The sequence below is a fragment of the Convolutriloba macropyga genome, chromosome 1 (genome assembly GCF_964194025.1).
Source record: "Convolutriloba macropyga chromosome 1, txConMacr16.3, whole genome shotgun sequence".
Lineage (NCBI taxonomy): Eukaryota > Metazoa > Xenacoelomorpha > Acoela > Convolutidae > Convolutriloba > Convolutriloba macropyga.
In genome coordinates, this window is record NC_134468.1 from 3,121,414 (window position 1) to 3,137,931 (window position 16,518).

Below are 16,518 nucleotides of genomic sequence, written 5' to 3' on the forward strand. Positions count from 1 at the left end.
TTTTGTAGGTTGAAAATCTTCCCGTTGGCAGCACATCCAATGGAAATTCCTCTTGTGCTAATTGCAACTAAAAACAAGTAATTAGACCAAAAAATTGTTCCAAAGAAGAGCATACATTTTCTTTCAAATGTTTAGAAGTGACCAAAATAAGATTTCTTCCAAGATACATTTTTTAAATGAACCTCAGAAATCACATTGGCCGCAACATGGATGATATTTAGGAGAGCAATTTTAAATCAAAATCTCTAATTTTCAAATTTATATTGGATGCTTCGTTATATTTCTCAGAATAAATCGACTGTTACGGGTTAGCTATACTGCCTTTAGCGCTCAATAATTTAATGGAAAAGTAACTGACAACAAAAACCGATGAAGAATCTGATAAAAATCATTACGAATTGCGGCTCCAAAACAACTACTGGCAAAAAACTTTCGACACATTTTGTTCTCATTCAATAACCAAATGTCAATTGAGAGAAGAGGCGACAAACTAGTTCATATAGAGAAAACCGACAAAGGAAAATAATAAAGGATAGTGCCGAAAAGAAAAAAGTTCGACAGAACCTTTGAACAAAATTACTGTGTGTTCAGGCACTTGCCCACCCAACACCTGCCAAAAACTTATTCAAAAAATGAAAAAAAAACGAAAGGAAAACGGAAAAATTAAATTTGCAATATTTATTTCAGTGAGTGCCCTCACTGACCTTAAAAGCCGTCTTTTGGGAGCAAAATCTATAAAATATACCCAAAACTAAAAATTTAACAAGAAACTATAGAGAGACGCTTAAAATGAGCAAAATTTCTAAGAAAAACAGACAAAAATTGTCCAACATTTGTTTAATTTTACTCAATTATCTTTTTTAAAAAACACCTCAAAATCAAAAACAATTATGTCGCAAAGTCAACCAAAACCCCTAAAACATCTAATCCGAACTATAGGATCCACAAATTCTTTATAAATTTGAAGAATACAAAAACTGCTAAAAAATCGTACATGGCACAATGGTAAAAATACCTCAAATTTGAATCTAAAACAAACATCAATTTTTGATTCAGATGGTTTAAAAAAGCTTTCAAACGCAATATTACTAGTTTGGGTAAACAATACAAACATGTTTGACTGAAAAAAATGGAGTTTAAACTAAAAAACTGCTTTGAAAATGCCGCATGTAATGAAAAAACTCACTGGATAACGTTTTTCACACGTACTTCCCGCTTTTTCTCTCAAACATATAGCATAAACAGATAGCCAATCTTTTTTTCAACTCTTCAGCAATTTCACCTAAACAATTTTATCGTATTTCATCTTTTATTTCCAATACACTGCAACAAATTTACCGATAAAAAAGACGCTCCACCAATACTCTTCGGGTCATTAAAACGGAAAACCATTAAGCTTCTTCCAGTCTTAAAAACAGATCACCATAACTCCTTTTTGCGTGCTAAAAAAGTGTGCGCCTAAATACTAGCCGTTCAGAGCCTGACGGCGGCTATTAATAATATACCTGGCAGATTGCCGGAACATAGCCGCAATAGACGCTTGTGGCCTTCCAAGGAGTTGAAAAACTAAAAAAAATAAGATAGACAGATTGACCACCAGTCCTTCAATAGACCACTAGACTTTTTGTGTTATATTTGGACTGCCATTTTTATGTGAGACATACGCCCTATATAGAAAGCCCTAATAGAGCTTTTTCAAAACTAATATTCCAAATCAAACAATCAAGACTCTAATACTCAAGAATTAGGGCATATATGTTTCACTCCTTAGAGAGCACAGTATTGATCTTTTACTATTAAATATTCATAAAATTTAAAGTTCATTAAGTGAGTTCAGAAGTCATTTTTTAGTGAGGTAATTCAAGCAATTGACCTAAAAGCAAAACAAAAGACGTCACGCACAAAAACTTTAACTGTCAAGCAAGAGAAGTCATTGAAATTGAAAGTCAATGGTAGCAAGAATCATCGATGGAGACGACGAATTATAAAACATAGCAGGACAAGTCTTGGTGTACAGTTCAAAGAATTTTCATTGACTAAACAAAAAACTAGGCCTAGAATGAACTATGAATGGATTGGGAAAACCATTTAGAAAACCACTCCAAAAAATTGAAAAAACAGTACAAATAAAAGTGAAATAGCTGCTTGTGAACAAAAAACCAGTACCGTGAACGCGAATTTTTGTTCAAACACTGTTTTTTCACTCTATTAGAGCGATAAAACTGCACGCCCTAAAACCACTCTCTTTTTGGCTATACTTCCTGTTTCAGCGTGACCAAAATCAATACTCCAATGTGACTTCAAAAATCATGAAAATATGTGAACAGATCTTGAAAAAAGACAGCGCCCCAATACAATTGAAATTCCTGGAATTGTAAAAAAACCACGATGTCCCCAATAATAGCCGCAATCGCTTCGCGGCTATTAAATATACCAACCTTCTTCCATGAGACATTATTCTATTCCAACTTGTGTCCAGAAGAGGTGGAAAATCGGTTCTTCTTCTTCCACTACTACAAAAAACCTGATTTTTAAGTTTATTTATACATTAAATCATTCAAAAACAATAAGACCATTAGGCATTTCCATACATTAGAAGATATATTTGCATCAACCATGCAAATTATTTTTTATGTAAGAACAATATTACTATATTTGGATCTTTTCAGTTAATGACACCAAGATATTATGACTCCAGTTTGCAGTTTCTTTGTACTGCAGTATATCACGTGTTACTTAGAGTACGGAAACACGCGCCAGTCCGTTTTAACATTCCAGATCTCTGAAGTTCCAGATTCCAAATTGCCAGATTTTCCTATATACAGAACCTGCTTTTGAAGCATGTTGATTTCGTATTTCAAGCAAGGTTACGTGACGCTGCTAAAATCACTTTGAAAATCTGACTATCATGTCGAACGGCTACGCGGTCAGGTTTTCTCAGTGACTTCCTCAGCGTCACGTAATCTATGCTTATATTATGTATATGCTCAGTACAGGACGGGTTCACTGGAAAAGATCGCAATATCAACTGTATTTTATCGCAATATCAACATAATTTATCAAGCAGTCATGCTTTTCACTTTCTCCGCAACGGCTTTTGTCACTTCAGTACCAAGTAGCGTCTCGAACTCTGGCTTGTCGGTCAAATTCTCACAAATAAAAGATTGCATAGCTCTTTTCTCTTCATCTACAGTGACTTTGGAATAGAAATTGATAATAATCTGCAGCAGTTGTGAATTTAAGTTGACCAAATGGTGTGGTACATCTGCTTGTGATGCTAGTTTCACATCCATTCGCACATTCGCCACCACACTTTCTACAAATAATTCGCAACTTTTTTCTGGTAAATGAATGATCACTTCAAACACTTGCAGAGCAGGCACCAAAACCATCAGTTCCCATGAAAAAACTCTGACGGTGGATTGGATATTAGGCGAAAACTCGGGTCTTTCCCATTATACGCCCGCATTATAGCTTAGTCGTTAGATAATCTATAGCCCCCCCCCACTCCATCATGGTAATTATACCATAATCGGGGGCAATAATTTCATGGTGGGGCGGACTATAATGGGAAAGACCCGAAAACTCTATTAGAGACTCATCGACAAAGAGACCTCATTAGGCGGAAGTTTTCTTCCAAAATTAATCGCCAATTAGGCGAAAAACGCGCGGGGGTTAAAAGAGCGTAATTACTTGTACACGCAGATCGGGAGCAAGCAGTTAAAAAAAAGAAAACATTGAATTCCAAAATGTTACACACCTTAAAAGTGTCAACAAAATGGCAATGTACAAACTCTAAAATACATAAAACAATAAGAATATATTTTATTTACAACGTTTGGAATACTAAAAACATTTAAAAAAATTATATTGGATAATTAGGAAATTAAAAACAATGAAAGCTTAAAAAAGGTCCCTCAACAAATCTCTGTACTCCAGTGCCTTTGGGTCCTTCAGATATTCCTTGAAATAGAATTCTTTCAAAAAACCTTTGATGTTTTTAACCTTATCAAGTTTTTGTCTTTGTTCATATGGAACTTCATTGTACAATTTCATGGCTTGCAGCATCAATGATTTATCGAGGAATTCCGAATTACTTTTCATAGCCAGATAAATTTTTCCCGTTCTCGCATTTTGCTTACAATTGGAAGTTTGCAATTCATTGTTGTTACTAAAAGCTGGTAATTGTTTCCTAACATATTTCATGAAAAATACCATACATCGATATTTGAGAAGAATTTCAACAGGAATGATTCTGTTTTTTATTTTTAAATCAGTCGAGCGATCAAACTTTTTTCTTTTGAAACACACTTTTATTCCCCAATTAAATTGTTTTTCTAATGTTATCATGAGATTTTTTCTGATACCAACAAGCATAAGAGATGAGTATTGAATGTGACTTAAAACAATCCGTTCAATAGTGTTACTCTGGTTTTTATAGGAAAACAGTTCCTTATATCTTTCAAGATTTTGATGCTGCACGCCATTCTGGAGAGTATTCTTTTGATCTTTTCTTTAAAGTTTAATTTGTTGTCTAGTATTATTCCTAGATATCTTACCGACGACGATTCTCCTATGTTCACATCGTTAACCTTGAGATGATACGGAGTTCGTGCTTTTTTTGATGGAGCAAACACGAAATATTCAGTCTTCTTATTGTTCATCATTAATTGATGTGATTGGAAGTAATAACATAGTTTTTCAATATTTTTTTCCAAATAACTTCTAGCTATTTTTTCATTAGTATGAGAAGAATAGAGGAAAGTGTCAACGGCGTACTGGATTACTTGACAATTGTCACTATCAATAACTCTATGAAGATCATTCACATAAATGTTAAACAATATTGGTCCTAATACTGTCCCTTGTGCCACTCCTATGTTAAGTAAAATCCAGTCGGACCCATTTCCCGAGAAAACTACTTTTTGAGTTCTGTCTTTCAAATATGATCTAATCAATTGTGTAGATGTTCCGTCGAATCCTGAACATTTCAATTTTTCTATTAGTATTTCGTGTGAGATTGAGTCAAATGCTTTTGAGAGATCGAGGAATGCTCCACAAACTGTATTCTTTTTATCCATTTCAGTTCTTACATATTCCGTACATTGTAGTATGGCATCTGTTGTGGACACTTTTTTTCTATATCCAAATTGTTTAGGTGACAGCGATTTATTTGAGATCAAATACTCATTAATTTGGTTACTTATAACTTGCTCAAGAATTTTTTGCCAAGGCGCCGGTTACTGATATTGGACGATAGTTGGTGGGATCTTCTGGGTTTCCTTTTTTATAAAGAGGTGAGACCAAAGCTTTTTTGAGGTCAGTCAGAAAAGAAGACTCAGAAATAAACTCATTTATCAGAAAACAGAGAGGCTCCGCAAGGACCGATTGGGCATCTTTCAACGCCCATGCGGGAATTTGTGAAGGACCCAAAGGTTTGTTCACATTCAAACATTTTATTAAATCATGGACTTCTTTGCAAGTAACATATTTGAAGAAGAATCTATTTGCATTTCCCGTATCAGCTGAGAACAATGTTTTATCAAATTTTTTTCTTTCGCCAAAGTATTCCCCCAAAACTGAAAACTTGAAGTTCAAAAGGTTTGCAATGTCTTTTCCGTTCGTAATAAGATCACCGAAGCTGTTACGCAGAGTGTCTATTACAATTCGTTGTTTTTCATTGTTCCTAACTTCTTGTATAAATTTCCAGCGACTTTTTTCTGTGTTCAGAGAAATAAAGTCTTTTAACAAGGAAGCTTCATTTTCTGATTTGAAATTTTTTCCAGATAGGAACTTATTTCTATTCAGGAAAATTTTCGGTTTGTCATTCCTCATAAAACAAGATTTCAATGGTGCATGCACATTTATTGCTTGCTCGACTACGATACAAAATTGCAACATCATTTCGTTAGCATTTTGTGACATCCAGAAAAGACTCCAATCTGAACTCCGAATATATTCCTGGAAATTTTCTTTAGAATAGTTCTTTTTGTCGAAAAAAGTTTTTTTGATTGGCATTTGTTTCATCATCATTTTTTCGTCTAATATAGCAACTGTTCCGTAATGGTCACTATTCAAGATGCTCTCTGTAACAAAACATTTTTTGAAGTTTTCCGTGATGATATAATCAATCAGTGCAGTCTTATTGACACTCTGTCTTGTCCCTATATTTGTGTTACATGACACCAACCGGTACGGAATAAATAGCGTTTCTAATTTTCGTTTTTCGTTCTTATTGTAATCAATATTGTAATCGCCCATTAAAATTATTCGTTTGTTCTCAGCTGCAGCACAGTCAATTCCCAGAGCCAGTTCTGACAGAAACATTTCAGAAAGGTGTTTGGTCGGGCAGTACGAAATATTTATCAAATACTTTTTTTTATTGAACTGACATTCTACCCAGATGCTTTCGAAACGGGATTCCGAGACGGTGGTAAGATCTGAACGTTCTTTAGGTTTAAATGATCTAGGTATATAGAGCAGCAGACCACCTCCACTTGTTTTGTAATGTAATGAAAGATTCCTATCTTTTCTGAAACATTGAAAATTTTCACTGCGTACTTCCCAAAAACGGATATCGTCATTCATTTTGAGCCATGTTTCTGTAAAGCCAAAAATTGTGTTTTTTCCCAAATCATCCATTAATTGCTTCAAGGTAGAGTTCTGACAAACAATACTTCTACAATTGAGGGAGAAAATCTTTACATTATTCTTAAAAGACGCGCCTACTGTTTTAACACACTCAGCATATTTCAGAACTGGCCCTGGGTTTTCTACATCTCCACATTGAATCATGATAGAAGCCTTAACTATTAAGACAAAACAAATATTTAATACACGGGAAAAAGAAATTGTAATTAAATTAAAAGCCGTTCCCGGTGTTCTATTGTTTAACACGAAAAGTGGCACCTCATGAAAATTGTCGTACACCAATTCACTTGAAGACAGAGTTCGTGAAGATAAAATAAGTAGAATAATGAGACTGATTCTCCATTTCCATGAAGTGCCTTCCCTAAACATCGATATCAAATTTGAAAAAAAAAGCAATACATCATCTCGCGTTACTATACGAATTATTAAAAATGATTATTTCCCCTGGTGTAGTAATAGGTTTGGTTGAAAGGTTTGCGTTGAAAAGAATGAAATTTATTTCTATTAAACGATTGGTTGAAACTGCGATTGTATTGAGCGTTTGCAATAATATTGTTTGATGTGAGAAGAAAGTGTCCTAAAACTGCATTCTTTAAAAAAGGTACTCCCTGCTGGTAATTAAAATGTAAATCATCATAAAACAGATAGTTGTAGTGGGGTAGTTTCATCATCATTTGATGAATAGGTAATAATTTCAAATTCATATTATTAGCGGAGTTTGCATAAATTTCAAGTTTTTTGTTGAAAGCAGATATTCGTTCATTAGCAACAGAGTTATAATTTGATGACTTGATTGGTGGGATTTCCATTAGCACTAGAGATTTGGGTTTAAATTTGTGAGACACTACTTCAACTAATTCAATGTATTCATTGAAAAGGTCGTTCACATCACGATGTTTTTGTTTTAAAATCGAATTGGTTCCATCTTGCAAAACAACAGTTTTAAGTTCTTTCTCGGGATATTTTTCTAGAACAGCTATCTTTTCTTTTGTTGTTGAACCTCTATATACGTGAATGCAGATGTCTTGCGGTATTGAATTATCATTGACCAAATTCTTAACCAAACTACTTCCAAGTAATAAATTCTCCGTGTTTTCTGGAATACTAAAAGTTGGAAACGTTCTCACCTTGTATTCGTTAATTAAATTATGTGGTACTTCCTGATCTTTTTTGTATGTTGCCTGATCACCGTCCTGTCTGCTTTCTTTGATGTAAACGCTGCATTGTATAACATAATTTTTCATAAGGTCATCTTTTTCTTCAACTTTTTTGAAAAGGTCAACATAAATTTGATAAAGTTCGCATTTAGAGAGATTCTCGAAGAATTGGAGGGATAGCATTGCGGTAGAAATGTACAATTTGTTTATTTACAGATGGAACAATATTAACAATAAGGGTATAATTCGTAAAAGCAGGCGAAATAATGTATCTAATCTAAGCAAAAATCATCTTTTTAAAACATGGAGGTTAAAAGAGCAATTCGAGTTAAAACGTAGAAGCAACTGTACAGTAAAATGAAACGTTCGCTGAAATTTCGCCCAAATTTTGCCTTCAGATAGCCCGCTATCATTGAGTTTTCGAAGTAACAGAAATGAATGAAAACAATACACTTGGAATTGTCCCATCCAAAAGACACGGTATATTTAATTTATCTTCACGTTTTCAGTCTTTCGTCTTACCGAAGCGTAATAACCGGTTGCTCCAGGTGACTTACAAAAATTCTAGTGCAATTTTTTCAAGAAATCAATACAATTCGGAGTGCCCTCATAATAAAAAGGCAGATATTTTTCCACCCGGAGCCAAAAAAGTTATTTCGGGAAACTGGGCAAAAACTTACGATAATCGAGATTTTCTCCAAAAACGACGAAGTGTAATATTTACGATATGAATTACGAAAACTCTTCTTTGCAATGATACTTTTAAAGACTGCAGCAAGACCTCTCAGGCAAATTTATACGATTATCGATGTTATCTTTGATTTTTAAAATGACAGTTATATGGGCTTTATTATCCGAAAAATCTGACTCACTTTATGGTCTATTGCAAAAAAAAGTAGGAATTTAGTGAAAATAGTTCTGTACACACAGAAACTTAGTGATTATCAAAATTGGACTCATGTCTCCAATTATGCTGAGCTATAGAGCACTGATCATTACGGTTGTTATTTCCATGTTACTAAAGCTTTATATGGAAAATTCAAGTTCTTGGTTGGGTCGTCGCTTGTGAATACAGCAAACCTTTTAAACATTTATCACCAAATTTCCAGTATCGCATTTTCCATCTTGAAAACATCATTTCATACTATCACTTTTTCAAAACCTTTGGTTTATGTCGCATGATTTTGATAAATCACCGCACTGCTGAAAAAACGTCTTGATTACATTAAAATTTTCGGATTCGAAAATTGGTATCCTTTGTGAATTGGAATGTCTAGAATCGTGCCCCAACTTTACGAACCACGAAAAAGTTGACAGTCTTTTTGGATCAGAAAAAAATGCAAATAATCCTTCTATTTGGATCGCTATTCAGGAACTGAAGAAACAAGAAACAAATACGGAATGTCTCGGAAAAAATTGCGGAAAATCACAAAAAAATGAACAAGATCCTGCCCGCCACAAAAAAGATTTGGAGATCCTCGTACGCTAAAACGTTGAAACTCGAAACTTATGAGCAATGTTCAATAAACTTATTAACATATTGGAAGAGCGTTACTATTATTCGTCAAGACTTCGAATAATTGTTGCTGCTTGAGTGTTCATATTACTGTTCTCACCGATGTCAACCTCTTGTTTGTTAAACATTTTTGCCCAATTACCACAATTTAACTGTTTGCCTATCGAGTTTTCGGCTAATATCCTACACCCCAGTTTGATAAGTGAGCAAGCAACAACAACGAAAGAACAGGTAGTGATTTGAGCTAGCAAAAAGTTATTTTGTTGAGTTGATTAATCGAGTCTGCATCAGTTCCCTATTATAACATTATATTGTCTGACAGCTATAATAAACATACACCGACAAATGTCGGAAGAATTGCTCTTGAACGACAGGCGAGGCAATTTAATTCAGGGGCTGTAGCCTAGATCAATTTTTCTTCATGGGTGCAAAAAACCTTTCCCCCGCCGGGATTCGAACAGCTGACCTCCCGAATCTCAATACTCCTGTTCGAGTCGTAAAAACCTGTAGAATCTCAATACTCCTCTTCGAGTCGTAAAAAAAGACACACACGTTTACAATAATTGCTATGAACTTCGTTCAAGAGCAATTAATAAAAGTCCACAACTAACCTGCAACAACTCCGATAACCTTTTGAATTTGTTCGAACGTAAAAACCATTTTTTCGAAATAAGCACCATTTGTTAGCATTGCCAGGGCCACAACTGCTTCATTCATCATAACGTATGACCCGTGCAACAACATCGATGAAATACTTATCGCTGATTGGCTGAAAATCACCAGCACAGACGAATCTGTTTGTCCACTAGACGCGAAATTAGCACTTGATAGAAGCACCGCTAGCAATCGATTAGATTCGTTTTTGATGTGTTCGATCGGAACATCCGTGGAAGTTTCCACAATCTTCTCAAAAAACGATTTCACACTAACACTTCTATTTTGAACTAAATCGTTGAGCAATCTTTGATTTAAGCTTTCGGTTGTTGACGAGGCACACTGGCCAGCAGCTGAAATTAGGCGAAGATTTTGAAGCACTTGGAAGTAATTTTTTGTATCCATCGGAGGCGTTTTTATAGCGCATTGTACCAAAGCATCGCAAATAGCCACGTCTTCTGAGATCACCTTTTTTGTTGATTGAGCAACCAAAAAATTCTTCAATGACAATAACGCAGAAGATTTCAAAACTAGATAGTCTTTTTCACGTTCAGAGCCACGCTCAACATTTCTATAATCAACTTCAAGCGATAGCAAAACAGGTGCTATGTATATGTACATAAGTCCAAGTTGAAAACATTTCTCGACGCTTTTTTCGTCATAAGCCAGATTACCAATAAGTAAACAAGCAGATGCTTTTACATAAACAGAATAACTGTGTGATTGCATTGAGCTAAGAAGACTTTCCAATGATCCGTCAGATGAATTTAGAATTGATTCGGCAACTGTTTTGTTCATGGAAAGTCCTATGATGATGTTGCATGCAGTCGAGTACAACTGTTCACTGTCTTCTCCAAGGTCATCTGGTGTAGCAAGAAGAACTTTGGCGCAAATTGGAATGGTACCCTTTTGGTGGAGCCTAAAATAATATTTGTAGACCTCCTTTGTCTTTATCATCCCAATGATGTCTGATCAATTTTATCATTCGATTTATTATTTCAACATAGAGATTTTTTAATTCGCAAATCTTATATTTGTTCCGACCCCTCTTGTGGGGGAAGGAACTATATACTCAAATGGGTTTTTTTTTGTTCCGTGAATTTTGGCCGATCGATATATTCGTCGTAGAGAGTTGAGACTGGTATCACCAGAGAGCTTGTCCAGCGTAGAATATGGAATTAAAAAGATTTTTTTAATTTTCGTTTTTTACAGGAAGTTATCGAGGTTTGAATTTTGAGAAAATAGAGTGAATTCCGGTGAGATTTTATTCACATTTTCCGGAATTTTTGAATAAAACTTCGCCAATTTTGCTTAAATTTGTTTTTTTTTAAAAAAAAGTTGTTGATCTTTATTTGTAAAGAGAAAAAAACATTGTAAGTTACTTTTATTAATTTTTTTGTCGAAAAAAGCTGGCTAAAAATTTCAAAATTAACTTTTTCATCAAAAACAGCACGAAATAAGTTTTTTTAGTCCAGTTTGATTAATATTACAGGAATTACAGACCCAAACACCACTAACACAATCTTTATAGACTCAAAAAGGGGCTTTTTTCCTTCAAATTCTGCTGAAAATGCTCTGTAATAAAAACTTTGCCGTTTTTTGCTAAATTTATTCGTTGATTATCAAAAACGCAGCATTTATTTTTGATTTTTTAACTAACAAAATATCAATATCTATAACATTCGAATAATTAAGTGTTCCTTACGACCAAATAGCATTAGCAGGGCAAGTTTGGACGAATCTTGAAATAGAATAATCCAAAAATATTTCGGATTGTAAACTGTCGATCTTTTTTATTAAAAAAATTTGATCTTTTCTACATTAATTAAATAACAGAACATTTCAAACTAAAGCTCACTAATGATAGATCCAATTGGCTTCCAAATTAGCTCCACATTTTTGCATATAGTTCATTACTTGAAAGCTTCTGGTCCTTTTATGGTCCTTTTAAAATACTTTTAAAAGTATTTTATTTTTTAAGTAAATAATGACTTATTGAAATTTAGCTCCATTTTTCTCTTAATTTGGTCAACTTGTAGCTTATTGCCTGCAATGAGAGAATGCTTTTTCTTTCTATTGAAATCAAATTCAATGTCTATTGCGGTTTTACGCCTTAAGTTATGGTTTTCTGGCTTTGATACTACTAGAATTCACATTCTTTTTTAACTTAAATGTTTTTGCCCATTTTTCACGTTTTCTAGTTTTGTCACATTATCACGTTATTAACAGTTCACATGTAAAATTATTGACTTTCAAAATAAGGCAAAATTGATAATCTTAAAATCCTTTAAGATATAGATTATGATTTTAAAGTCTTCGACACTACTTTCTCGAAGAACTTATTTGAATTTTTTTAAAATTTTTTCGTTAACTGTCGGTTTTACTTTGTCTTTTTAGTCGTATGAAATTTCCTGTTCATTGAGCTGGTTTCATTGGTATTTAATAGAAGAATTGATTAGCCAATATTCTGATATTGGTAGATAGCTGATGGCTTTCATGACTCTGAAAACAATTGTTTTCCAATCTTAAAAAAAAACAACACTTTTAAACTTCGCAATTCTGTTCCTTTTATTGTCTGTTTGTTATCTAGTCTCGTTAATTACACGCTAAATGTGTCAAATTTGTTGCAAAGGAAGGCTTCAGAAGAGATTGGTGTCACACAACCTAATATTTTGTAAGAATTCATTGACTTAACTGGCTTCGACACGGAAAATAAAGTAAACTAATTTTTGATTTTTGTCATGTTTGACGTTCTTTTTGCAGACGTAAGACATATTCTGGATAATTGCAATTCTCAAGGGCTTCCTTTCGAAGAATAGACAAAACTTTTTTTATTTCGTTCTGCAATAAATGGCGTTCATGTCTTCGAAATTTTTTTTTCGAAAAAAAATTAAAGTGTTACTTAATTTCGCATTTTTTTCATTTTTGTCTACTTGCTGTTTGGCATCATTTATGAGAGGTCACATAATACAGTATCGGTGCTCGCAAAACGTGTAATGGAACATATTTTGATGGAATGGCTTTACGGTTTCGAAAGCTTTTTCTGCCAAGTTTTAATTGATTTTTTGTTCGTTGTCTATTTGTTGTTCTTTTTGTAACCGCATAAAAAGTTGAATATCAACAATTCTTAATCCCTTCTATAGAAGCATTGGTAATTGTTCACCTATGGGATATTTTCATTGATTTCTAATGGTTTTCATTACTTTGAAGTTAATTGATTTAAAAAAATTAAGCGAATTTTTCAACTTTACTGTTTTTGTTGTTTATTGTCTAATTGTTACCAAGCCTTTTAATTGAGTTCTCCCATATCTTTTCTGGTGAATTACAAGTTATTTTGATTAATATCAGTTTTATCTTACGCTATTTTGACTTTGTTATAAAATTTTGTTTTTTAAACCGGATATGAAGTTTTTGATGTAATGAATTTTTGCTGTTGTTGTTTGATTTTGCTGTTCGTCTTGACTCGCTTTCTTAATTTTTGCACATACTATCAATCTAATGCACCATTTTTACTCCACCACTGAGTTAATTGCTTTCGAGGCTATGTTTTCTTTCATACACCAATTTTTTTAAACGTACTTGAATGAGTTTTTCTATGTTCCTCATTTGGTAGACAATCATGCCAAAATTGTGGATGAGCGGGGTCGGAACCTTATGTGCGATCGCACATAACCGAGTCGCCTTGTTGGTCTTAAATTTACTTGAGGCTATCACGCGATCTCGGCCAAGCCGGTAGCACTACATTTTTGAAAATGAAGCAGAACTTTAGTTTCGAGAATCGCTCTTTTCACGCTCCCAATTGTTCCGGAAGATTTTAAAATGTAACATTCTGATTTGATAATTTGATTGTTCTTAATAATCACAAAGATTTATTTAGGAATTTCTTCGACGCCAAAATGACATGCACCCTATCTTCTTTCAGACTTACTAAGGATCAACTAACTCACTTTTCATGTCCGATTTCATCTTCCATCAACAACGTTTCAATCACATTGAGGAGCGCTGTCCGATCGTCAACATCAAATTCCTCCTCACTGTTAGTCGCGTCCGTCAATCCACCCACAGTCTGCAAAACCCATTCAACACTCGAGTCGTCCTCCATCAGCAATCTTCTTCCCTCTTTGAAGTCAAGCATACGACTCAAAACCGCAAAGCCACACATTCTAACTTTATCAACATTCTGCCAAGAGTGACTTTGCAAATGGCGTAAAATTTTGATTGTAGCTGTGATAACCGATGCGCTGTTTGGAGATGTAGGAACAGGAATTGAGGACGCGAAGTCTTCTGTCTCTATTAATAGATTCTGCAGACTTCCGAAGCACACACAAATCAGATCTATCTGTGATTCTGCATTAGCTGAAAAGATATTTAAGTTTGCTGCAGACCAATGAATTGATAACTGAAAGCAAGGTAAATAGCTCGAGAAATATACAACAAATTTCCATTAGCTTGTGAGAATTAACTAAAGCCTTTTTGCGCGGAAAAACAATATCAATTATTGGAAACCAAAAAGGCCAGACATCTCTTCCTGAAATTATTTGGGATACAATTCAGCGCCATATCGAAGAAAATATCGGTTTATGGAAAATATGAATTCATGGGCATTTCAAAGTTGATAACAGTAGAAATTGTGCAATTTCTCTTAGAAACAAGGCGGCTCGTTAATGTGCGTTCGCACATGATGTTCCGACCCGAGCTCATCTACATTTTTTACTCAACCAAATGAAGAGATAACAAAAATAGATGTTTCAATTTAAAAAAAATGCTACATTTTAAGTTGATTAAACAAACTAAATTCTGCCTCGATGAAATAGCAATCCTAGGTTTCATTCATGTGACATCAATAACTCATCACAATAAGTCGTATGGCAAAGAAAACTACATCAAAACCACGAAACTTTTGAGAAAACCCATAGTATCAAAGTCAAAAAATTCTACAGCTTTCAACGGAAGGCATTTAATACGCTAAATTATGCCTAGATGATGTGACAACTAGGATGTTTGTCATTCAAAATTTATCAATAAGACACTACAACAAGTCATTCACTATGAAAACAACAACAAAAACAGGCAAAATCCAAAAGTTCGGTAGAAAATTGAGAGAAGAAAGTGTCGAAGCTATTTAAACCATAAGCTTTTTTCTCTGAAAACTTTTTCAACGATCCATTGATCGTCTTCAGTAAGCCAATGGGAGCTATCAATATTAGGATCATAATGTAAAACGATTTCAAAAGGAGCCAAAGTCTTAACATCCATTAAACTCAAAAGCTTTCATAGGAATTGAATGAATACGCTCAGCTATGCCACAATGTGAAAACAAGGTTGTTTATGATGCCTAGATAATCAATAAGACATCACAATATGTCTTATGACTATGAAAAAAACCAACAAATACAGGCAAAAACCAAAATTTCTTTAGAAAAACGGGAGAAGAAAGTGTTGAAGCCATTTAAACCATATTTTTTTCTCAGAAAGTTTTATCTATGATACTTTGGACGTCTTCACTAAAGGATGCCGTGAAGACGATCAATATTAAGATGACGTGATAAGATTTCAAAATGAACCAATAAAACGAAATGTCCAAAAAATTTTTTAAAAATTTGAAATCTTGTGGCATTGAAGACGTATAACCAATAGTTATTTGATAAAGCCGCCAATGAGATTAACTCATGTTGCAGTGGTATGAAGGAGTTCAATCCTGTTTTTACTGAGACGAACTTACAGTTCATAAAAATAAGTATGATTTACTAATTTTAAAAAACTTTCGAAAATTTATTTTCAAAGTCTTAACAGCCATTAGCTGTCCAGTTACAGCACTAGATAGGTTCACTTAGTGCTCATTAGCAAATCTATTGCACCTTTAGTCAACAAGTTTATGCCATAGGATTATAAAACCTTAGTAACACCCTCAAAAAATAAATCCAAATTTCATTTGAAATTACGAAATTTGAGATACGAGTCCAAAAAAAGACATGAGCGATCCCTTCGAAACCAATTTTTGTTCATTGGGCTTCATTTGATCGTAAAAGAGGTTTGTCATTAACGGAATTTCGATATTAAAAGTGTCTAGTAGTCTCTAGGTGACTTGAAAAAACATAAAAATTGCAAAATTTTCTAAAAAAAAGAGCTCCCAAACCTAATTCGAATTTTTTTATATATTAAACTTCCCTCTAAGACTAGAACTAGTCTTTTTTATCTCCTTTCGTCTATTAAAAACCTAAAATTGATTTACTTTTTGGCGTGAAATCTAGTTTTGAGTTAAATTTTTTCGTAGAAAAAACGTTATTTCGAACGAAAATTACGGTAAAAGTGAACCAAATATCCAGTGTTCACATGAAACTTTAAACCTCGATAACTCCTCGAAAAAAACGAAATTCAAAAAAATCTTTTTAATTCCGAATTCTACGCTGGACGAGCTTTTTAATGATACCACGCACATTTCTCTACGATGAATATATCGGTCGGCCAAAATTCACGGAACAAAAAAAAACCCATTTGAGTATATAGTTCCTCCCCCCCACAAGTGGGGTCGGAACAATA

At 33.9% G+C, this 16,518-nt stretch overlaps 1 protein-coding gene across 1 annotated transcript in view; it reads right to left on the minus strand.

Annotated features, from left to right (window-relative positions):
• Nucleotides 1–2,524: 2,524 nt before the first annotated feature.
• LOC142358299 (uncharacterized) overlaps nt 2,525–16,518 on the minus strand; it is a 140,642-nt gene continuing 126,648 nt past the window's right edge. Inside the window, exons 4-6 of the mRNA XM_075409753.1 lie at nt 13,926–14,334; nt 9,936–10,897; nt 2,525–3,316 (exon numbers count right to left, since the gene is read on the minus strand). Of these exons, the coding sequence (XP_075265868.1) occupies nt 3,060–3,316; nt 9,936–10,897; nt 13,926–14,334 (1,628 nt within the window). The 3' untranslated portion in view covers nt 2,525–3,059. The remainder of the gene's footprint in view (nt 3,317–9,935; nt 10,898–13,925; nt 14,335–16,518) is intronic.